Source organism: Leucopleurus acutus (genome assembly GCF_964270905.1).
Source record: "Leucopleurus acutus genome assembly, chromosome: 11".
Classification (NCBI taxonomy): Eukaryota; Metazoa; Chordata; class Mammalia; order Artiodactyla; family Delphinidae; genus Leucopleurus; species Leucopleurus acutus.
Window position 1 is genome coordinate 15730772 of NC_139152.1, and position 24605 is coordinate 15755376.

General features: G+C 39.9%; 1 protein-coding gene across 8 annotated transcripts in view; it reads left to right on the top strand.

Moving 5' to 3' along the window:
* Positions 1-24605, top strand: part of PLEKHA5 (pleckstrin homology domain containing A5) — a 243100-nt gene that overhangs the window by 6349 nt on the left and 212146 nt on the right. Inside the window, exon 1 of one of the 8 annotated variants that reach the window (XM_082851143.1) lies at positions 21079-23870. The exons of 6 other annotated variants lie outside the window; for them this stretch is intronic. In XM_082851143.1, the coding sequence (XP_082707269.1) occupies positions 23857-23870 (14 nt within the window). In that variant the 5' untranslated portion in view covers positions 21079-23856. Of the gene's footprint in view, positions 1-21078; positions 23871-24605 lie in introns of those variants that run through there. One more of the 8 variants, XM_082851144.1, reaches the window with a different exon arrangement.

The window sequence follows — 24605 nt, forward strand, 5'->3', positions numbered from 1 at the left end:
TGTGTGTGTGTAAATACATATACACAGAGTTTGAATTTGATTATTGTTTCCATATTGCTTTTTAACACTTAATTCATGCTTTTTATCTTTAGGAAGAATGCTGAAAATTGCCAGTGATTTTTATAATTTATAAAGTATAGCTTTAAATATTCCAATAACTTAGCTCGTAAAGTACAGAAGATAATCTTATATATTTGAAGGTTATAAAACTTTCTGCTTACTCCTTGAAATATTACTTAATGACTCTGTAATGACAGGTCATGGTAGCTTAAAATGGATGTGTCATTGACTATTTCTTTGTGCTTCAAAGCTTTAAGATGGTTAATTTAAAGGGCTAAGTAAATCTTAAAACAGTGCTCTCCTAATAGTGAGAAACTTTGTTTTAATTATTTAGAGGTCATTGTCTTATGTGGCAGGTTTGGGGATCAAAAAATGTCTTTGCAGGGTAATAAAGTAGTATGTAAATTTTGTGAGGTTATATTTTCATATTGCTTTTTTCTTTCTTTTTTTTTTTTTTTTTGCGGTACGCGGGCCTCTCACTGTTGTGGCCTCTCCCATTGTGGAGCACAGGCTCCGGATGTGCAGGCTCAGTGGCCATGGCTCACGGGCCCAGCCGCCACGCAGGATGTGGGATCTTCCCGGACCGGGGCACGAACCTGTGTCCCCTGCATCGGCAGGCGGATTCTCAACCACTGAGCCACCAGGGAAGCCCCCATATTGCTTTTTTCTTGATTTAAAATTTTGAGTTCTGAAAATTGAACTTTTTCTTAGATATGCAAATAGAGCAGTGTTTGATTTTTGACTAATGAAGTTTCATTTCAGTATCTGCTATAGTTGGGTCTAATGTGTGCTTAGAATTTCAAACTAATCTGCAGTGATGGGAATTCTAGTATGAAATAGCCATTTAAGGTTGCAAGTGAGAGGAAAATCTGTTTCTTCACAGATTATCACAATTCAAACTATGAGTGAAGATGGAACATAGCTGCTACGAGAATGTGAGAATATATTGCAATATATTTGATATTTTAAATTGTTTGGTATAATAGTACTATAATATTATAATTAGACATAGCAACACAATGTTTCAGAACAATTCCTGGATGTTGTACATCTTTTTTGTATTCATAACAGAGTTTTTGGAATAAGTAATCCTTTTTTTAAAAAATTTTAAATTTTATTTATTTATTTTGTTGTGCTGGGTCAGCAGGCGGGCTCCTTAGTTGTGGCATGCAAACTCTTAGTTGTGGCATGCGTGTGTGATCTAGTTCCCTGACCAGGGATCGAACCCAGGCCCCCTGCACTGGGAGCGTGGAGTCTTAACCACTGGGCCACCAGGGAAGTCCCAGAATAAGTAATCCTTACATGTGTAAAGCACTTCATGCTGATTCGATAGGTACAGCATAACAACTGAACTATGACTTCAACCTTCAAGGAGTTTGTAGTATAGAGAAAAGCATGCAGTGTATTAAAAAAGGGAGATGGTGCGGGCCCCATGAACTTGGTTAGTGTGAGGCACTTCAACACAGCCTTCAGTGAATTTAATCCTCACAGTAGCCCCTAGTTTTCTTTTTCTCCCCACCACCACCCCTTTTTCAGGATGAAACTGAAGCTTAACGAGGTTAAGGGCCTGTTGTAGGTCATATAGTTTCACTATGAGTCACTAGCATTCAAATTAAGGTGTCTGGGCTGAAACCCTTCTAGACCTAAATATACAGGGCAGTATAAACAGATCCTATAGTATGTGTCTCTCCATAAGTAGGTTGCTTGGGGACAGAAATATCATTTGAGAGAAATAAGTACAATGGTTAGGTTAGTGGGCCAACCTACAAATAGAAGCTTGTTTCACCCCCTAAAAACCTGTTGACTAGCATTATTTTAGTAGAACCTTGGAATTTGGTCCTTCCTTTACATCCACTGAAGAGTGCTAGACACTGTTCTAGGTGTTTGGTGATACAACTGAGACCCGGCCTTCCTGGAGCCTACAAAACATGGAACAAACATGTAATTTTAAAATGGCGTCTGCATAAAAGAAAAGCAAAGTGTTTTGTGGCAGATTAGGAAAGTTTACCATAAAGAACAGTGTTTCAGTGATGAAGTGTGTTTAAGTTTCAAGGGTGGGGTGACAGGATTTCCACCCTCAGTGAATTTTATCTGGAATCTCATTGTCCTTTTTAGCCCCAGGAAGGTTGCTCGGCACCAGGCCCGCTCAGTGCCTTCTTGTAGTGCCTGCCTATAGCTTAATGCCAGCATCCAATGAGCCTCTGAGTAAATGGTGTCTGTACTGATGATGCTGGCCTCCACCCTCCCGAGGAGTTAATCAGGGTAGAACAGAGGAGTCCCCACAACTCAAGAGATTGCATTTGGAGAGCCCTTTCTGGATTTCTCAAATGATTTTCCCCTAATGTTGATAGACCTCTTTCTTTGTTTTCTTCTTATTCTCAAAGCTGGTGTAGTTTAGGAAGGGGGAAGAAATGGGGAGTAGAGAAAGAAGTGGTTGGAAGAGTCAAAGAGTTGGAGGCCTTGAAGACCGGTAGGATGTAAACATCCCTGTCTAGGCACCTCTGTCTGTTCTACAAAGACAAGGGGTTTCTCAGCACTTGTGGGCCAATACTCTCTCCTGGGACCTTTTCATTTTTCTGTAACAGATAATGTAGAAGTTGGGGTTAATGGTGAAAATTTACTTGTATAGATGTGTATGCATAAATTGGAGTTAATATAAAAAATGATGCTGGGGCTTCCCTGGTGGCGCAGTGGTTGAGAGTCCGCCTGCTGATGCAGGGGACGCGGGTTTGTGCCCCTTTCCGGGAAGATCCCACATGCCGCGGAGCGGCTGGGCCCGTGAGCCGTGGCCGCTGAGCCTGCGGGTCCGGAGCCTGTGCTCTGCAACGGGAGAGGCCACAACAGTGAGAGACCCACGTACCGCAAAAAAAAAAAAAAAAAATTGATGCTGGTTGTCCGTCAGATGGTGTCTTAAGAAGTCAGAGGAGGAAGGAGCTTACTTAGGCCGGGCTGACGTGGAAAGGCTTGAAGGAAGAGGCAGGAGTTGAGCTAAGCCTTAAGGGCATGGATGGAATTCAGATGGGTTGAGATAGATGACTGATAACATAAATTCATGGGGGTGGGGACATGTATAATATGTGTGATGAGTAGTGATAACTGCCCTGCTGGTGATTAGAAAATGCTAGGATAATGGGAAGTCAGAGGAGGAATGCTGTTAGGAGTACTGTTTGTTGTTGTGTCTGGTCTTTGAATAAAAGGCTGAGATTTTTATTTCTAGGCAAGCCCACTGCAGGTGTTTTTTGGTAGAGCATTAATAGCTTAAAGTGAAGGTTTTAAGGGAGATTTTAATATAGGCAGCTTGGGTTAGAAAGGGACAAACCTGGAATCGAGGAGTCCCATCCTGGGTCTGTCGCTGTAACCTGGGAGTTAGTTGCTGGAACCAACTTGGTAGCAGTGGGAATGGAAAGGAAGGAGGCCATTGATCAAAGATACTGAAGAGGAGTTGACAGGCCTTGGGAGTCTTGCTGAGCTGGGAGGTTGTCAGAGAAAGAGAGGTCAGAAGTTACACAGAAGCCTTTGTGTCTGAGTGGCTACAAGAGTGATTGGTACCCTTGACCAGAATAAGGGAATAGGTGGTTGGGGGGAGCGCTAGGTGGAAGTGTTAATGATGGTTTGGTTTTTGAGCTGCTTATCTTGAGAGGGCATAGCATTTTACGTGGCTAAAATCTGGCCTTTCCAAAGGACTCCCAACATTATCTTCTATTCCTCCCTCATGAATAAGAAATACAAACCACCCCCCATCCCCCCTGCCCCCACAAAATGCTATCTCAGCTACCTAATTATCTCCAAGCAGTATGTAGATCCAAGCCAGGAATGTCATATTCATCCATCCAATTATTCATTCAACAAACACTTACTGAGTACTGTGTGCCAAGTGCTTTAGGTTTTATGAACGAAACAGACATGGACCTTGCTCTTAAGGAGCTTATAGTTAAATTAAGGAGAGAGACAGCAGTATCATAATCACAAACATATAGTCGTAGACTGATAAATGCTATGAAGTATACATCATGCTTTGAGCAGATGTATTTGTGAGGACTCGGCCCAGTGTGGAAGAGGCCTTTCTCACAAACATAAGGAATAACCCTTCCTCTGAAAGGAGGGGAAACCTCTGTGTGTGAAACCCCACAGAGTGATGAGAACAGAGCAGTGCAAAGTCACCTGAAAGATGAATTGATAGCATCTTGGGCTTGAGATTGGACCATAACCTGAGTGAAAGCGTTGCTATAGCTAAAGAAAGACTTGGGGTGGGGTTGGTGTGATGTGGAAATTTAGAAAAAGGAGAAAAGCTGCAGAAGTTACTCTCTACTATCCGGTAGACAGCAAGGTTAAGCCAGTTGATTTGACTGTTATTCCAGTCCCAGTGGCAAGGTCTTCCAATTACTCAGTCTTTCACTGATGCATTTTTTCCCTTCACTTCTCTTCAATACATTTTGAACTCATAATGATGTGCCTTAGCAATTAGGTACAATCATTAAACAAAATAGACCAAACAACTTTACCCTTCTGGGGACTGGGATGGGGAAGAGAGAATATCAGACAAAGAAAATATAACTTTTATGGTATGTAAGAATATATAAATGCTGTAGGAAAAAAATTAGAGCAAGGTGTGTAGGATCCGGAGAGGAGTGAAGAGGGATGGGTGTGGGAGAAAAAGACAGTGGAATCAGAGAAGGAAGAGCCCAGCTGCGTGGCGGCCTCCTTGGTTGATGTAATTGGCTGTTACACGGGGAGATGTGGAGCCGTCGCAGGTCTGAGCAGAGGAGGAGATGCGTGGTCTGGCTTCGCCCTTTGAAAGGGTCAGTCTGACTGTTGTGTGAAGGTGAGACTTTGGGGCCTAGTGGAGCCCCTCCAGTGTAAGTTCTCTCCCTCAACAGATTCTCTCCTTATATTTCCTTTTAACACTTAACAGGATCATGATTAAATATTTAATTGTGTAACCCCATATTTCTTTTAAGCTGCCAGCGATTATCAGTGCCATTGATTTAATAATAGTAACAGCTTTTCAGAGGGGAGAGACATAACCATATTAAATAAACCCCTTGATCCTTAATTCAGAAACAGTATATTGAAAAAGCATGTTTTAAAATCAAGTCAATGCTTGCTTAATACCTGTTTGCCTACACTCCTTATGGTAGGTAAGCTTCATGAAAAGCAGCTCGTTCATTGCTGTGTTTTTAGTCCCTCAGCTTAAACTTTTCTCATAGTAGTTCCTCAGTAAATATTTGTTGATTGATGAATTTTGATGATGACACTCAACTTCATTCCATGCTATTCAGAAACGTTGTAATGTGGCTCTTTGTGAAATTTAAATATTCTCTTTATATGACATCTGTCGTCCCAGTATGAATTAGGAAGTCAGCTGTTTCTCGAGTTTGGCTTATGCGATTCTCCTCCAGGAGACAGATAGGATCTGCTCAGAGGCCTGATTATGGGACCAGATCCAGGATCAAGCCAAGATAATGCAGGGACCTGTGAGGGCTGTTGGGAGACAGCTGAATCCCAGACCTTGCCAGTGACCATGCCATTTCCATTTAGAAATGTTCACAGTTCAGGCTGCTGTGGTTTGGAGAATGGGGGAGATATACTGTCATCATTAGTATGAGTAAAGCAAGTGTAGACCACTGAACTCAGTGGGTCCTAGAGAGGCCTGAGAGAAATAGAAATTAGTCCTCACGAGGTACAGGTGACAGACATTTCAGAGCCACGCAGAGAATTCCTTGGTTACTTAGAAGTAGCCTCCTAGCTATTTGGGAATTATTCTCTGAAGTGGCCAGTAATTTCAGAAACACCCAAGAGAATCCCTCTGGACTGTTAACTCCTTGAAGGCAGGGACTGTGTCATGTCATCTTTATGTTTCCAGCACTTGACACATAATAGGCAATGAGATGTTTGAAATGAAGACCTATTACAGATTGTAAGAAAAACAAGTCATTGCCCAAATCTGAACATCCCAGGTCATTTTTCTGCTTTTCACTTGTCATCTAGTCAGGATTCATATTGTTGTAAATGTCAGTGACCCAAAGCCAACTATTACAAGCAAAAGCAAACTCTTTTCCCACATTAGTTCCAGGAGTGACACAAGTGAATTCTTCAAGACCCTTCCTCACTCACCTTTTTTCACTTTAGAAAGTTTTTCTCCACTTAACCATAAAAATGTTTGCCCATGGCCCCAAATTACACCCTTTTAGCTTTTTAACCCAAAAGATAAGGTTTCTTCTCTATTCCTCAATAAAAAAAATCTCAGACAAGGACTTTGACCACCTTGTATTACATGCCCATTGCTGGAGTGAAGACTGGCCCTCTGGTCTTCAGTAATTTTCTGTCCTTGGCTGAAACCAAGATTATTATCAACCAGCCTTCCAAGAAACTGTGTGATGAGAGAGGAAGGCCTGGTCACGTAGGAAGTCAGGGTGTGAAAGGCTGCATGATCAGAGATCTCCTGCTTCTCCCTTGTATACAGTGCACAGTGCTAAAGGCCAGGAAGGCCATGAACCTGAGCGTCTGCAGACTTCCTAAGAAGTGATATTATCAATGATTTTCAAGGATGCTTTCTGCCTTCCATTGAAGAAGAAGTAGTTGAAGATACGTGCAGGGTGGTTCAGGCCTGGACCCTGGAGAATGAAGAGGAAGAGTTAAATTCTGAGGAAGAAGCAATAGAAACCAATCCTATACTGGCTGCCTTGAGCAAGGGGGATTGAGGAAACCAACTTCGATTTGGTACAAGTGACAGTACAGCCTCACTGTGATCAAAACCTCCACCCTGCTACAGTGGGCCAGGGATTCCCTCTGGTTCTTCTGAAATCACTGGCCACTTCAGAAAATAATTCCCACACAGTGTCAGTGCTTGAGTAATGCTACCCAAACTTGCTTGCTACATGCCTCCCGGGGATGTTCTACATGCTTTCCACCCCCGCCCGCCCCCGTCCCTTCCAAGTGACTAAGATTCTTTACACATATTATTTCTTTGGAATAGACATGGTCTTCAAAAGAGAGAATTTGCCTCTGAGATGAAAAATAGTTTTAGACTTCATATTGAGTGAATTCCATCAGCTTTTGCTGAACTTGGTTGAAGGTGCATATAATACCCATTTTATTAAATATTTACAATGAAGCTGTTTAACCTAAAATTTAAAACTTAGTAAAAATAGGACAGAAGAGCAGAGTCTTCAGAAGAAACAAGGAATTACTCCTTGCTCATTTTTCATAGTATACAAAGCAATGGTGGAGAGAAAGTAACTTGTTAAACTTAGTGTCAATTTTTTTTCTGTTTGAAAATTCATCTGTTCCAGTTTTATTTTGAAAAATTGAATCTATCACAGAATATAGATGCATCTAATAATGATGGCATTTAAAAAAATTTAGTAAAGAAATGTCAGAGAATGATTCCAAATCTGTGTTTAGTGTGTGTCCTTTTTTCCAACCTGTTTTATAATGTTAAGTGTTTCTTTCTGATTATAGAAGTAAAACATTTGGAAAAAACTGAAGAGTATAAAGAAGGAGAAAATAAAATCACCTGGTTTCATTATGCAGAGAGAATTTCTATTAATATTTCTGTATATATGCAAAAATATTTTTAAAGATTTGGGTCTTATTGCTAGTACTGTGTCGAATGCTGTTTTCATTGAAGTTGTATCGTGTGTCCTTATGTCATTATATATTCAATGGAAGATTTTTTAATAACTGATGTTTTATCTTATGAATATATAATAGTTTAATCATCCCTCTATTTTTAGATGGTTATGTTGTTTCCAACTTTTTGCTGTGAGAAAAATCTTTATATAACATATGCATGTCTGTTTCCTAGACTTGGAATTATTGGGATAGGGTATGAGCTTTTTAAAGGGTTCATTACTTAACATTTTGCCAAATTGCCCTCTAAGAGATTTGTACAAGGTTATGTTCTCCTCTTAGTATATGAAGTGTATAAAAGTGCCCCTGTTTCTCCATACCTACAATAAATACTCCGGACAGATGAAATTTGAAGGTAACTGATGGAGAATCTGTGTGGGTTGTCATTAGTGATTTGGAGAGTTTGGAACAGGGATTAGTCTTTATCTGTTGCTACATAACCAACTATACCAAAACTTAGTGGCTTAAAACAACAATGATTTATAATTTCTCACCTTTCTTTGGGTTGACTGGGCTCAGCTAGGCTGTTCTATTTCCTGTGATATAACTGAGGGCCCTCCTGCAGATACATTCAGCTGCAACTTGGCTGGACTATCCCGTGTCTTCTCTCCTTGTGGCCTCTCATGACTTAGTAGTCTATCTAGAGTTTCTTGCTAACAACGCAGCTGGCTTCTAAGAGGGAACGTTCCAAGAAGACAAGCCTCTGGGTGCAAGCGTTTATCAAACCTCTGCTTGCATTATGCTTGCTCATGTCCTGTTGGTCAAAGCAAGTCACATGACCAAGGCCAAAATCAAAAGTGGGAGAGAACTACACAAGCCTGTGAATACCAGGAGATGTGGTTCATTGCAGACCGTTGATGTAATGGATTACCAGAAATAGTAAATAAGTTTCAACTAGCATTGCAAGTCTGATTGATGAGCAATAGCGCTTTGGAGCACTGTGTTTAGAAAAATTTGGAGATCAACTTCTGGATCAGTAGGAAAGCGTATTGTGACAAGTTAATGATGTTTGCAAGGGCTTAGGTGAGGAGGTTGGTATAATGGTGTATTTACCATCCTTAATTTAATATCTGAATTTATATCATAAAGCCACAAACGTAAACATGAAAGGCAATTCAAGAGCTTACATGTAAGCCCAAATACTTTAAAAACATTGGAGTACTTGAGTAAAGTGAGCCTTAAGCTTTTATTCATCCTGGTTTCGTACTGACAATTAATACAACTGGTAGTATAAGATATCAATAATTGGGCTTCTCTGGTGGTGCAGTGGTTGAGGGTCCGCCTGCCGATGCAGGGGACACGGGTTCATGCCCCGGTTCGGGAAGATCCCACATGCCGCGGAGCGGCTAGGCCCGTGAGCCATGGCCGCTGAGCCTGCGCGTCCGGAGCCTGTGCTCCGCAACGGGAGAGGCCACAACAGTGAGAGGCCCGTGTACCGCAAAAAAAAAAAAAAGATATCAATAATTGGCATCTTGTGCTAGATTAGTTTGCAAGATACCCGTGTTTCACACCAGGACTGCTCTTTCCCGTTGCTGAATGAAAAAGCTGTAGCAGGGTTCATAGATGAGGAGCAAGTACCTATACTAGTGCCCAAGGTCAGAGTATGGGTGGGTGGATGGCTAGATGGATGGAGACATAGTCTCATATATACGTATTTGCATGTGTGAGTGTGTGATTTTAAGAGCTTGACTGAGTTGTGAACTTGACGCTTGGATTTACTCATGTGATTTAACCAGTATTATCAGTGGCAGTATTTAAGAGTAGGCACTATGGCCTATGCCAATGGTCCCCAGCCTCTTTGGCACTAGGGACCGCTTTCATGGAAGACAGTCGTTCCACGGACGGGGTTGGGGTGTGGTTCAGGCGGTAACACGAGCGATGGGGAGCGGCAGGGAGCAATGGGGAGCGATGGGGAGCGGCAGATGAAGCTTCACTCGCTCTCCTGCCGCTCACCTCCTGCTGTGCGGCCCGGTTCCTAACAGGCATTCTGAGGGAGACCTATAGGAAAATGTTACTATTCCTCCTGATACAGTAGTGCGGGGTCTCTTTTATGCTTTTCCCTCTCACCCCATACTCTGCTCTCCCAGAGGAGGTTCTGTGCATGTCAGCAGTTTGGTGTGTGTCCTCCTCCCCCTTCTTTGCATACCTATACATTCATTTATTCATTTATTTTTACCAAAATGAGCTTGTCCTATATGTACAATTCTTTGACTTTTCCTTTTTATTTAATACCTTAGATCTTTTCGTATTAGTACTTAGAAGTCAACACTGTTCTTTCAGTAGCTACAAAATATTCATTAATTATTTAGCTGGACATTAATTATTTAGTTGGACATTTAGTGTTTTTCCATTTTTTTTCTCAGTTTCTAAAAATGTTGTCATGAACGTACTTATACATAAACTGTGGCCGTATGCAAATGTTTTTATAAAATAGATGTGGAAATTGCTGAGTTAGGCTGTATACGTATTTTAGCTTTTGATAAACATAGTAAAATCCTGCTAAACACCATAAATAGGGTCTGAAAATATTGAAGTGATTAAAATGCATAATTATAAGATTAATGAAAAGCAGTATTTTTCATTAAGTTCATGGAGTCACACACAAAAAATAGGAAAGTGGTAGAAAGTGACACATTGTGCAAAACTACATAATGAATCAGAAAGCCCCAAATGAAAACAGGGCATTCACCCCCTAAATTCCTTTTGGAATTTGAGTTGGTCCAACTATTGGAGCCCTTCGACAGTCACGTTCAGATTAATTTGTGGTTTTACTATTTGTGGTTTACAGTTAGGCCAACTTCCAAACAATCTTTACCATCTTATCCTCGCATGATGCAGTGTGTAGGATTATTGTCTCCTGTATCCTTGCCAGCACTTGGTGTTACCAGCCTTAAGTTTTGAGTAATCTAATGGACAAAAATGGTATCTTGTTTGAATTTGCGCGTTGTTGGTTTTGGCCATGCTTGTCATCTTTCCCTCTATTTGTTGCCTATTTGAGTCTCTTCTACAAATTGCCTCTTCCATATATTTTCTCTATTTTTCTATTGCTATTTTTCTTAATGATTTATGTCATTATGTACTTTTTTGTATTTTTGATATCTGAGCCAGTTAGCTTATTAGAGCTCTCCAAGGTATTTTTGCTGTGCACCCTGATAAGTAGAACGTTTTTGGTTATATACTCTCATTATATGTCTATTTATTTATATATTATATATGTGTATTGTTGTCAGTCTGTGTCATACTTTTTTTTTTTTTTTTTGCGGTACGCTGGCCTCTCACTGTTGTGGCCTCTCCCGTTGTGGAGCACAGGCTCCAGACATGCAGGCTCAGCAGCCATGGCTCTCGGGCCCAGCCTCTCCGCGGCACGTGGGATCTTCCCGGACCGGGGCACGAACCCGTGTTACCTGCATCGGCAGGCAGACTCTCAACCACTGCGCCACCAGGGAAGCCCCTGTGTCTTACATCTTAGTAAAGCTTATTTTTTCCCTGTTTTATTGTGTTTTAAAAATAAGTGTAAATAGGGGTGCTACAGCAAAGGAAACTATAAACAAGACCAAAAGACAACCCTCAGAATGGGAGAAAATATTTGCAAATGAAGCAACTGACAAAGGATTAATCTCCAAAATGTATAAGCAGCTCATGCAGCTCAATAACAAAAAAACAAACAACCCAATCCAAAAATGGGCAGAAGACCTAAATAGACATTTCTCCAAAGAAGATACACAGACTGCCAACAAACACATGAAAGAATGCTCAACATCATTAATCATTAGAGAAATGCAAATCAAAACTACAATGAGATATCATCTCACACCAGTCAGAATGGCCACCATCAAAAAATCTAGAAACAATAAATGCTGGAGAGGGTGTGGAGAAAAGGGGACACTCTTGCACTGCTGGTGGGAATGTGAATTGGTATAGCCACTATGGAGGACAGTTGGAGGTTCCTTAAAAAACTACAAATAGAACTACCACATGACCCAGCAATCCCACTACTGGGCATATACCCTGAGAAAACCATAATTCAAAAAGAGTCATGTACCAAAATATTCATTGCAGCTCTATTTACAGTAGCCAGGACATGGAAGCAACCCAAATGTCCATCAACAGATGAATGGATAAAGAAGATGTGGCACATATATACAATGGAATATTACTCAGCCATAAAAAGAAACGAAACTGAGTTATTTGTAGTGAGGTGGATGGACCTAGAGTCTGTCATACAGAGTGAAGTAAGTCAGAAAGAGAAAGACAAACACCGTATGCTGACACATATATATGGAATTTAAGGGAAAAAAATGTCACGAAGAACCTAGGGGTAAGACAGGAATAAAGACACAGACCTACTAGAGAATGGACTTGAGGATATGGGGAGGGGGAAGGGTAAGCTGTGACAAAGTGAGAGAGTGGCATGGACATATATACACTACAAAACGTAAAATCGATAGCTAGTGGGAAGCAGCAGCATAGCCCAGGGAGATCAGCTCGGTGCTTTGTGGCCACCTAGAGGGGTGGGATAGGGAGGGTGGGAGGGAGGGAGACGCAAGAGGGAAGAGATATGGGAACATATGTATATGTATAACTGATTCACTTTGTTATAAAGCAGAAACTAACACACCATTGGAGAGCAATTATACTCCAATAAAGATGTAAAAAAAAGGTGTTAATATTATTTAGTCTTTGTTTAAACTTGGAATTCTGTAAAAAAATTCTACATATTTCATGATTCATTTTATTCTACTACTGTAATTTGAGATTTAAAATTTTTCTTTATTATAAATGGTGACTGAATGATTTTGCAGAAATTATTCTTTTAAACTTCTTCCTAGATGTAAAAGAAAAAAAAAAACCAAAACCAACTTATTTCACTGTGAATCTTCAGTCTTTTGGTATGATTTCCTTTATTTGTAAATAACCTCTCATTAAATATTATTCCCAAAAAAACCAAAAACAGATGGGGTGCTAACCTGTCCACAGCCCAGTGTAGAGTCTAGTGTGCATTCACCTAGGAAATCAGGAGTTGTGAGCGAAATATGATTTAGGCCCTTTACAGGCCAGTTAGGTTCTCCAAGAAGAGCATGCTCTCTGTTCTGTGACCACAGTGTGCATATCTGTAAGCCCCTGGCCACTGAGTACTCTGGTGAAGTGGAAAGTAGCCAAGGGTCAAACCTTGGCTCTGTTACCTTTATTAACCACACAGCTTGGAGAAAATTGCTTACTCTCACTAAGAACCAGTTTCTTCATGTGTAAAATGGAGAGGGTAGTCCTTGTCTTGCCTACTTTATAGGCTTATGATGTGAGTTAATCTATGTGAATAAACTTTGAAAAACTGTAAAACATGGGGTACATATGAAATACCTGGGTACTTATTTTGCAAGGTCATAACATTGCGTATATAAGACAACATACTTCAGGATCATTTATGCAGGAAAACAGTTGAAAATGGCTGGCCTACTAATTGTGGTTCAGAAATATTTAAAGTCTTCATCGTGTGCAGATTTTAAACCTCTTGAAGGTAGAAACTATTACACATGATGGTCAATAAGTTTTGTTGTTGATGGTGTATGTACATTTAATAATATACATATTTGGTTTTTAAAATGTTTTCTATTTAAGAAAGCCCTGTGATTTAGGAATTAGAAATCAGCTTATTTGTGAAATACCCAGTGACACTAAGGAAGACTTTCTTGAAAGAGTAAAGTAGCTGTTGTCCAGGGCTGCAGAGAAAAGACAGGGCCTGGCATGAATATATTCTCCAAGATAGTGAAGAACTCAAGGCATTGTAATGGTAGGGTCTCTCATATAAGCAGTGGAACTGAATTATGAGGAAGGCGGTGTATGATACAGCGTACCCAGGAGTGATGATGAAAAGGCAGTTTTGAACATGGATAATGCTGTTTTTAAGAAATGTGTTTTATAATTTTTTTAAAAAATAAATGAATTTAACTGTAAAATAAATTATTATTGTCTGTAGAAGATAGTGGATGGAGGGAGGAGAAATAAAAGAACTGAACCCCTTGTCATTAATAAAAAAGAATAAGAAAATTGGGATTGCATATTTTACAATATTTTACAAGTATTGACACTCAGGCTCTGTAACGGTGCTGGAAAACAGGCGCTCTCAGGCCCGTGCTGCTGGCTGGCCAGGCCGGCCCATGACCAGTAGTGGCCTGAGTAGGCTGGGACTGAGCTGTGGGCAGTGGGCCAGGCGAGGTCACATTCCTTCTGAATACTCTCCCCTCCTTCCCTCTCCTTTGATTCTCAGAACAACCCCATGGGGTAGAAAGCAGGACAGGCCTAGTCCAGTTCAACTCACTAAACCTTTTATGCTCACCCAGATGAGTGGGAAGGGGTGGTGGCATGTTTACTTATTATATCTACTTTCAAAAACTTATTTAAAACTCTTGGAGGGGTAGAAGACAGTGTGCAAAAAACAAACGAAATCCTTTGTATATTTGGAAGAATAGATGTATTTCTCAGAAATAGTTCACACTGAGGAATTTCTGTATTTCAGAAAAGAATGATAAAAGGACTTTTTTTTTTCTTACACAGAGGAATTCCATGTCCATTTTGAACATTTACCTAATAATCTAGATTTCTACTATGTCAAGTCAGGCCCCCACCCCCCACCCCCTTTATTCTTTTTTTTTTTTTTTAAAGAAGATGTTGGGGGTAGGAGTTTATTTATTTATTTATTTATTTTTGCTGTGTTGCGTCTTCGTTTCTGTGCGAGGGCTTTCTCTAGTTGTGGCAAGCGGGGGTCACTCTTCATCGCGGTGCGCGGGCCTCTCACTATGGTGGCCTCTCTTGTTGCGGAGCACAGGCTCCAGACGCGCAGGCTCAGTAGTCGTGGCTCACGGGCCCAGTTGCTCCGCGGCATGTGGGATCCTCCCAGACCAGGGCTCGAACCCGTGTCCCCTGCATTAGCAGGCAGATTCTCAACTACTGCACCACCAGGGAAGCCCCTCCCTTTATTCTTATGTGAATGATTTTCAGTCCAGCTGCTGTTCCTTTCTCAGTGGAGCTGCAAAAGAAACTCTGAATTGGAAACAGGCAGTATTATTGGTAAGAGAAATAAAATCTTTTGATGGGGTTCTACGTCCTTTCTGTATCTACCCAGCCTGCTCTTAAAGCCTTCTTGCAGAATACCCTGAGATTAAAATATTTCACAATTTTTGGCTTCAATTCCTCAAAAACATTACAGGAGAAATGTAATAGATTATTCAAGTTGAATAGATATGATTAATCTTGCTGTGTCAGTTACTGCTGTATAACAAACCGTCCTCACACTCCAAGGCTTAAGATAATCACTGTATATTACTGAGCACAGGTCCCTGGGTTGGCTGGCAATTCCTCTAGTTTCTGTTGCATTTATTCTTGTCTGAGATCAGCTGTGGGTCAAGCAGGAGGCTCTGCTGATCTTGGCTGGTCTAAGATGGTCTTTTCTGAGATGGTGGGAATGACTGGGCTCTCTTCCATGGTCTCATTCCCAGTAGGCTTGCCCAGGCTTGCTCTTGTGGTGAAGGCAGGTGTCCAAGCAAGTGAGCCTTAGTGCTCCAGGTCTCTTGAGGCCTGGGCTCAGAATTGGGGCAGTGTCATGCACTGCTTTCCATTGGCCAAAGAAAGTCTCAAGGCCAGCTTGAATTCAAGGAGTTGAGAGATAGACTCCGTCTTTTGAGGGAGGTTGGAAAATCACATTGCAAATGCTGTCAGAATGGCCATCATTAAAAAGTCTACAAATAACAGATGCTGGAGAGGGTGTGGAGAAAAGGGAACCCTCCCACACTGTTGGTGGGAATGTAAGTTGGTGCAGCCACTGTGGAAAACAGTGTGGAGGTTCCTGAGAAAACTAAAAGTAGAACTACCATATGATCCAGCAATCCCACTCCTGGGCATATATCCAGACAAAACTATAATTCAAAAATACATGCACCCTATGTTCGTAGCAGCACTATTCACAATAGCCAAGACATGGAAACAACCTAAATGTCCATTGACAGACCAATAGATAAAGAAGTTGTGGTATATATATACAATAAACTACTACTCAGCCATAAAGAAAGAATGAAGTAATGCCATTTGCAGCAACATGGATGCAACTAGAGATTATCATACTAAGTAAATCAGAAAGAGAAAGATAAATGCCATATGATATCACTTATATGTAGAACCTAAAATATGACACAAGTGAACCTATCTATGACAGAACCATGGACATAGGGAATAGACTGGTGGTTGCCCAGAGGTGGAGGGGTTGCGGGGGGAGAGGGATGGAGTGGGAGTTTGGGATTGGCAGATGCAAACTGGTATATATGGAATGGATAAACAACAAGGTCCTACTGTATAGCACAGGAAACTATATTCAGTATCCTGTGATAGGGCTTCCCTGGTGGCGCAGTGGTTGAGAGTCCGCCTGCCGATGCAGGGGACACAGGTTCGTGCCCTGGTCCGGGAAGATCCCACATGCTGCGGAGCGGCTAGGCCCGTGAGCCATAGCCACTGAGCTGCGCGTCCGGAGCCTCTGCTCTGCAACGGGAGAGGCCGCAACAGTGAGAGGCCCGCGTACCACACACACAATATATATATATATATATATATCTCCTGTGATAAACTATAATGGAAAAGAATATGAAAAAGAATGTATATATGTATAACTGAGTCACTTTGCTGTACAGCAGTAATTAACACAACATTGTAAATCAACTATACTTTAATAAAAAAATTAACAAACAGACAAGAAAAACAAAAGTTGTGGATATAGGGAGAGGTGGAAAGTTGGAACCTTTTTGTAATCTGTATAGAACATGTGCCCCTAAATTTACTGAACCCATTTGAAGTTCATGGTTCCTCTGTCTCAAATAGGGGATTACACTTGATCCTGGTCACGCTGCTGATCATGCACTTCAGCTATGTAGAAAATTAAGTGGACCTGTGTGTATAAGTCTCTTCTTTATTAAATCAGTTAGTTCCTAACTCCTGTAGAGCAGGGTTATTTTTTTTCCCCCCTTTTCATGATGTGTTTAGTTGGTTTGATAGTCTCCCTGGGCTTTGTCATTTTAAGGTTCAGAATGGGTCCTAGTGCCTCAGTTGTGGGGTGTGGAGAAGATATTGTAGGTTTCAGTGTATTTAAGAAAGCTCTCAAGTATATAACCTCCCTTGTCCTACCATACCCAGAATCCATCGACCAGGCACTTGCTGTCATATTACCTCCCATGTTATTTTCCTCCTGGTACTTAGCACTGGCTCAAATTCTTGTTCATATACTTTTTGGTTATTTGTCTCCCCTCACTGAGCTATCAGCTTCCCAAGAGCAGGGACTTCCTCTGACCTGTTCACTACTGAATTCCCAGAGCTTAGAAGAGTGCCTTCCTCTCCTTAGGAGATGCTCAATAGAGATTTGTTGCATATTTATAATAAAAATTTTGTGATTAAGCAAGTCCGCAGCTCATTAAAACACAGCGTGTTATGTGCTATGTCTCTGGTACATTGTAGACACTCATTAAGTGTTTATGGAACCTTTAGGGAGGGTCGTGGGCAGTGGGAGCTCAGAGAAAATGAAGAGTTGGAGCCACCAAGGGTTTTTCCAGATGAATGCGATGAAAGACAGATGAGCAGGAGAGTTTAGAGTATGGTAGATTTGTTGAAATGTTAGACTGTTGGATTTCAGGCTGGGAAGGAAGGAAGTGGAGCAAGAAGGAATCTGAAGAACAGAGATTCTCCCAAGACCAGAGACCCCACAGAGGGAGAGTAGTTAGACGTGCATGCTGGAGGTCGGGGGTTGTGTTGATGCACTACGATCGCTGATGTGCTGGTAATTTCAGATTATGTGCCAGGTTATGGGCACGATGGGGTCCTGGGATTAAGGAAATGAATGGCTCAAGTGGTTGAAGGACCTTGAGGAGGGGGGAATTGACAGCTGTTGTTTGAGAGGGTGCAGCAGGACAGCTGGTGTCCTTAGGGGAAAGTCCTTAACAGCCAAGATATTGGGGGTAATGCTTTGAGGAGAGGTTTGCTAACAACGGAGCACCGCTTCCACAGGAAGTTTCTTTACAAGACAGAGGTGGAGTGGCGGCTAAATCAGGGACAGGCTGAGCAAAGCCTGGACAGACCCAGCAAATGGGTCAAGGGATGGATTGGGAAAGGGACTGGAGATGGTATGAACTTGGGCATTGAGAGGCTTGATGGATTTAGTTTCAGTAGAATCTTAGAGAAAAGTGACCCTGGGACTAACCAGACAAGAGGCCGTGACTCATTTGGCCAAGGGTAGTGGTCAGCCTGGAAGTTCTGAGCTCTGCCTGTGTGGAGGGATTTTAGGTGGAACTCATGGGAGTTTACATGAGTTCTAAACAGATGTGTTCTCATTTATTACTTCAGTATTTTCCTTGTAGGTTTTTCAGAATATTTTAAGTATCTTTTTAAATTAGAAATGGCATTTTCTAAATGTAAACTATTAAAAAATGTGAAACAATGATATATGCAAATACTAAAGGACAATGATTTAATCAATTTATGTAGCGCTATTTATCATCTAAAATCCAAGGATTAGGATTTTCAGATTAGTATTTTAATCTATTTTTTGGTCATAAAGTTTTTTACATAGGTATTAATCAAAGTAGATATTTTAAATGTAAATATTTAGTCTCTTTTTGCTGTTAGTCATTTTGAAAGTCCAAACTGTGTGGTGAACCAGAGCAGAATTTCATAATCTTTAAACCACAAAGTTGCCTAATAGGCAACAAAGTAGAAATGACAGTAGTGGAAGATTTTACAAAGTCCCAGAACCACCTGGCAATAATTTTAGGAAAAAACTTTTGACTATAAGCTCATAAATAGGGACTCTGTAACATAAAGAATAATTAATAGTAATTAGTTTCTTGCCTTTGAACCCTTTGGTCAGACTTGTTCCATTGAAACGAGCAAGGCAAGTTAAAATAATCTACAGAATTTAAATTGTCTGCTTGTGCAATACAGGTGAGTTTATATTACACAGCAACAAATTGTCTAAACTGTGGGTTTAGACAATAAACAAATGTTTATTTTACTACTATTTGTGTCTGATGCTAAGTACTTTTTTAAACTTCTTTTTTGAGTATGTGTTTTATTTTATTATGAAAAATTTGATTCATACCAAGTGAGTATAACATTTGTCCGACATAAAGAAAAATACGATGGTTGATCACTGCACCAGATACTCAGCTTTAAAAAGAGAGCATGTCTCAGACCTTTGGAGCCCCCTCTTGCCCCTCCTTGATGCCATTTCTCTGTCGTTCCCCCACCCCTTGCCTCCATGGGCAACCACCATCCTGAGTGTTTATAACATTCCAATGGTTTTCTTTAAATTTTAACCACATATGTTTGAGTCCATATACAATGCATGGTTTAATTTCCCCAGCTTCTTCTTATAACTTCATAAAAGTGAAGACATTCTGTATGTGATTTGCTTATTTTGTTAAACATAATTATTTGTGAGATTCATCCCAAATTGATGTGGTTCATTTTTATGACTGTGTTCAGTGTATGATTATACTACAGTATAAACATTACCCATTGGTGGACATGTGTTTGCTCTTTTTTTTATGGCTTTATGTGAGCATTATCATATGTCTCCTCATGCACATTTGCAAGTTTCTCTTAAACATATAACTATGAGTATAATCGAGGTGGTAAGGTGCATTTCGACTTCTTTGAATAAATCTAAATTATTTTCCGAAGTGGTTGTACTGTTGTACTCCCTACAGCAGTATATGGGTTCTTATTGCTTCATATCTTTGTCAGCACTTCATATTGTCCAACTTTTACATTTTTGCCAGTCTGGTGGTTGTCAAATGTTTCCTAATTATGGCTTTTACTTTGAATTTCCCAGGTTAATGAAATTAACCATCTTTTATTAGGTTCATTGTATATTCATGTTTCTTCCTCTGTGACATGTGCTTATATCTTTTGTCTACTTTTCTTTGTGTCTTTTTTCTTTGGATTTTGAGGAATTTTTTTTCTTTATTAAACATAGATAGTAATCTTTTGCAAATCTACTCTTTGGGTTTGTATCTTGCCTTCACTTTTTTTAAACGTTATACTCCCTTTATAGTTATTATAAAATATTGGCTATATCTCCTGTGTTGTACAGTATATCCTTGTAGCTTATTTTTATACATAATAGTTCATCTCTCTTAATCTACACGTATCTTGTCCCTCTCCCCTTTCCTCTTACCACTGGTAACTACTAGTTTTTTCTCTATCTCTGAATCTGTTTTCTTTTTTGTTATATTCACTAGTTTGTTTTATTTTTTAGATTCCACATGTAAGTCATATCATACAGTACTTGTCTTTCTGTCTGACTTATTTCACTTAGCATAATACCTTCCAGGTCCATCCATGTTGTTGTAAATGACAGAATTTCATTCTGTTTTTATGGCTGAGTTGCATTCCATTGTGTATGTGTGTGTGTGCGTGTGTGTGTATGTATATAAAATCACATCTTCTTTATCCATTCATCTGTTGATGAACACTTAGGTTGCTTTCATATCTTGACAGTTGTAAATAATGCTGCTATTGCTGCTGTGAACATTGGGGTGCATGTATCTTTTCCAATTAGTGCTTTTGTTGCCTTCACTTTTTTTTTTGATAAATTTATTTATTTTATTTATTTATTTTTGGCTGTGTTGGGTCTTCATCGCTGCGTGCAGGCTTTCTCTAGTTGCGGCAAGTGGGGGCTACTCTTCATTGTGGTGCGTGGGCTTCTCATTGCCATAACTTCTCTTTGCAGAGCACAGGCTCTAGGTGCACGGGCTTTGGTAGTTATGGTGTGTGAGCTCAGTAGTTGTGGCTCGCGGGCTCTAGAGCGCAGGCTCAATAGTTGTGGCGCATGGGCTTAGTTGCTCCATGGCATGTGGGATCTTCCCAGACCACGGCTCGAACCCATGTCCCCTGCATTGGCAGGCAGATTCTTAACCACTGTGCCACCAGGGAAGCCCTGCCTTCACTTTTTTTAAGGGATCTTTTGATGAATATATAATTGTTTATCAATCTTCTGTAAGTCATGGCAGATTTTTTTCTTTCCAGTCCTTTTATCCGTTTCCATTTTACCCTTTGTATTTCTTTATGTTTCTGGTTAGTACCTCCAGTACAATGATAAGTATTAATAGAAGCAACTACAGCTCTGACTTAAAAATAACTGCTTCTGGGGCTTCCCTGGTGATGCAGTAGTTGAGAGTCTGCCTGCTGATGCAGAGGACGCGGGTTCGTGCCCCGGTCCGGGAAGATCCCACATGCCGCGGAGCGGCTGGGCCCATGAGCCATGGCCGCTGAGCCTGCGCGTCCGGAGCCTGTGCTCCGCAACGGGAGAGGCCACAACAGTGAGAGGCCTGCGTACTGCAAAAAAAAACTCCTTCTTATTTTACCATTAAGAATGATATTTAATGAAGATTTTTAGAGGGTATTCTTTCTAGGTTAAGAAAAATCTCTGCTATTCCTAGTTTGGTAAGAACTTTTATTAGGAGTGAGTGTTAAATTTTATCAAATATTTTTTCTGTATCCATTTAGATGAATTTTTTAAAATTTGCTAACTCAGCAAATTACTGTGAATTGTGTTTACTACACTTGTTAATGGTAAGCCAGCCTATCATTCTTGGAGTAAACCCAACTTGGTCATGATGTACCTTCTCTTTTACACATTGCTCCATTGGGCCTGTTGATATTTTGTTTAGGACTTTGCCATTTGCGATAATAAGTGAAATTGCCTTGTAAATTCCCTCTCTGTACTGTCATTGTCTGGCTTTGAAATCAAGGTTGTTCTAGCCTCAAAAAATTAGGTGGAAGGTATTCCACTTTTTGTGTCCTGGAAAAGTTTGCGTGAGATTGGAATCAGTTGCTGAGAAAGGTATAGTAATAATTTTCAACTGTTGTGTTGACTTTTCATTTTCTCTGTGAAGTTCTGTTTGTTTTTTTTTTAAGTTTTGAAATTACATTATCAGGATGCATTTAAGTGTAGAATTGTTATGTTTTGTTAAGTGTAGACTATGTCATCAGAATGAAGTCAACATTTTATCCTGGGGAGTTGACCTCTACCTCCATTTACACTTATGGTCTTGCCTATTTGTCTGATTTTAATATATCATACCAGCTTTAACAAAATTTTTTTAATCTGGAAATTTAGTTTATATCTGTTGTGATTACTGGTATATTTAAAATTATTTCTGCCTTCTTATTTTGTGCTTTCCTCTTTTATACTTTCTACTTTTGCCTTTTTTTTTTAGAGGGGGGTGTTTAAAAGGGTAATACATATATTGTCTTTTACATTAGACCCAAAATACTCAGTAGTAGATAACAAATTTTCCCCTCAGTAGTTGACTTTACAAGAAAGATAGATTTCAGTATGCACCACAAGTTCAGTAAGAGGTTATTAGAGGAAAAGCCTGGTAAAATCCCTTCATAATTTTGGAAGAAGTTATTCTAAAGAAGAGTACTGATCTTTGTTTAGTGGGAGGAGTTAAATATGTTGGTTAAATGCTTTTCACTTTTTTTTGTTTGTAGTTATGGATGGAAGCAGAGTGTTTGGTGTGTTTTTTAGACTTAAACACTAGAATCTTCTGTTAATAGTCTGATATTTATACTGCCTTTCAGTGATTTAAAATAAAATGTCATTTTTTATCAGGACACCAGGCAACATCAAGTGACTTCTGTTCTAAGGTCTGTACTTTGTGGGCACAGAGAAATGGTAGGCTTTGTCCTGAGGGGTTCGTATGCCCCAGCATTATATATTGATGTTAAATCAATGTCAGGTAAGAGTGAGAAACCCCTTTCTTTGTATGTCAGTATTGGGCTAACCCTCTGGGTTCATACAAGCATGGCTGAAGCATAGAGTGGAAAATGAAGCAAAGAGGGGAGAAGCAGTAAAGGACCAGTCAGAAAAGCAGGAAGAACACTACTGGAGGTATGCAAGTAGACAGAATTGCCTGTCTGTAAACAGATTATTTTAAGGGTGTGCATAGGAACTCTTGGTACTTATCTGAAAGCTCGTTGTCCCATACTGGGAAGATCTCAGAAGCTCTATGTAAAATAACTGAAGTGTGTTTTTATATTATCAACTTTTTACCTGGTAAGATGGAAGTCCAGACAGTTCTGAACTTGTTTTGATCATGAGATTAAATAAAAATGCTTTTTATGAGATGCTTCTGAATAATGAACCCAACTCCATCTAGTAAGAGAGCCCCTGCCAGGAATGGAAGAAAGCAAGATTCTTTCTTATTAAATCCTTAAACCTTAGTTTTTCTTCAGGTCCCATTTGTGTACTGTCCTGTTAGTCTTCAGTCAGACATCTGCCTGATTACTGCAGTTTGAGGATCTGTAGATTTTTTAGTAAACTTTGGAATCCCCCGTATCTGGACTTCAGATGTAACCTACTTAGAATCAAGTGGAATATGTTTTCTTCCGCAAAAGAAGGTAACAGTTTAAAAGAGTGAATCATAGTCTTGGGCATACAATATCATTAATCTTTAAAATTTGTTAGTGCTCTGCACACAAGATTGCAAAGGATTCATGTACTTAGGTGACAAGATTCTATCAGAGATAGAATTACTTCTCCTAATCCTCATAATAAATCAAACACATGGGGAAAAATTGTGACAGTTTCTGGCTTCTGTGGCACTGAGTGTGATAACACCTACTGACCCAAATATCCTAATACGCCCTGAAACAACTCACATGGCTCTCTGAAGCTAACTCATCTCTGATTGAAGATCTTTATCTTCAGAGACATTCCTGAAAAGTGTACATTGAATGAACCATCCTCCTCTCTGTAGTAGTTGATACAGGCAGACCCAGGTGTACAGAGAAGGTAATTTTTATACTTAGTACTTTTGTTTGCTTTTTGAGAGGAATATTTGTATTAGGAAGTACTTTACATTTTAGAATCTTGCTTTTTGAGGTTTCCTATATCAGTTATTGTCTCTCAAGGTTAGTATTCCAGGGACCTCCCTGGCAGCGTGTTCTCTAATTGGCAGAGGGATCAAAAGGTTAGATAGGAGCGTTTCCTTGCTTTGTTTTCTTTCCTTTAGGGAATGGAGCCAAGCCAGTCATTACAACTTCTGTGAAACAGAACAGGAAGTAATTGGAGATTTTTATAGAGCAGTGTGGAAAACTGGCTCTTTACTTTAGAAAGTTGGTTGTATGGAGTTTCTCAGGTAAAAACCATGTGTTATTGGTGAAACTATATATGACACTGAATTCTTATGTTTCTTTCGGTCTTGGTAAGAAGGCACCCAAAAATCCAGTATGCCATTTAGAGTAAATGCTTCTTGGATCTAAAATGATGACACTGCTGTTAGTTCCTTAAGGTGATCAGCTTCTAAGACTTTTTCTTTTCTTTTTTCTAGCTTTATTGATAAATAATTGACATAGTCTAAGACTTTTTCTTAAAACAGAACTCCCAGCAGTAATATTTTCAATATAGCCTTCTCACACATTTGTTTGGTCTGACCTCTGGTTAGGAATTATGGTTCTGTTCCCCTGTTTTACAGAACGTGAAAATTCATGCATTTATTTAAATATTTGAGCCCCTTAATTTCTGTCAAACATTGAGCATCTATTGGGAATAATTAACCAGACAGACTTGGCCGTTACCCTTACATATGTTGTAGTCCAAACACAAAAGCCCTTACATTGAGTTAAATTACAAGTCAGAAGTTTTACGAATTCAAATTAATTTTTAATTTCATGAGAAAAGATGAAATTAACTGAATATGTTACATAATCTGCCAGGCCCTGGGATGCAGAGGTGAAATAGGCAAGGTCTTCAAACTAGAAATTCTCAGAATTTCATAATAGATTTTGATAGTTATTATTTAGTAATGTAATAATATTTATCTAATACCTACTGTTTGCTAGGTATGGTGCCAGATGCTAGGGATAAGACATTG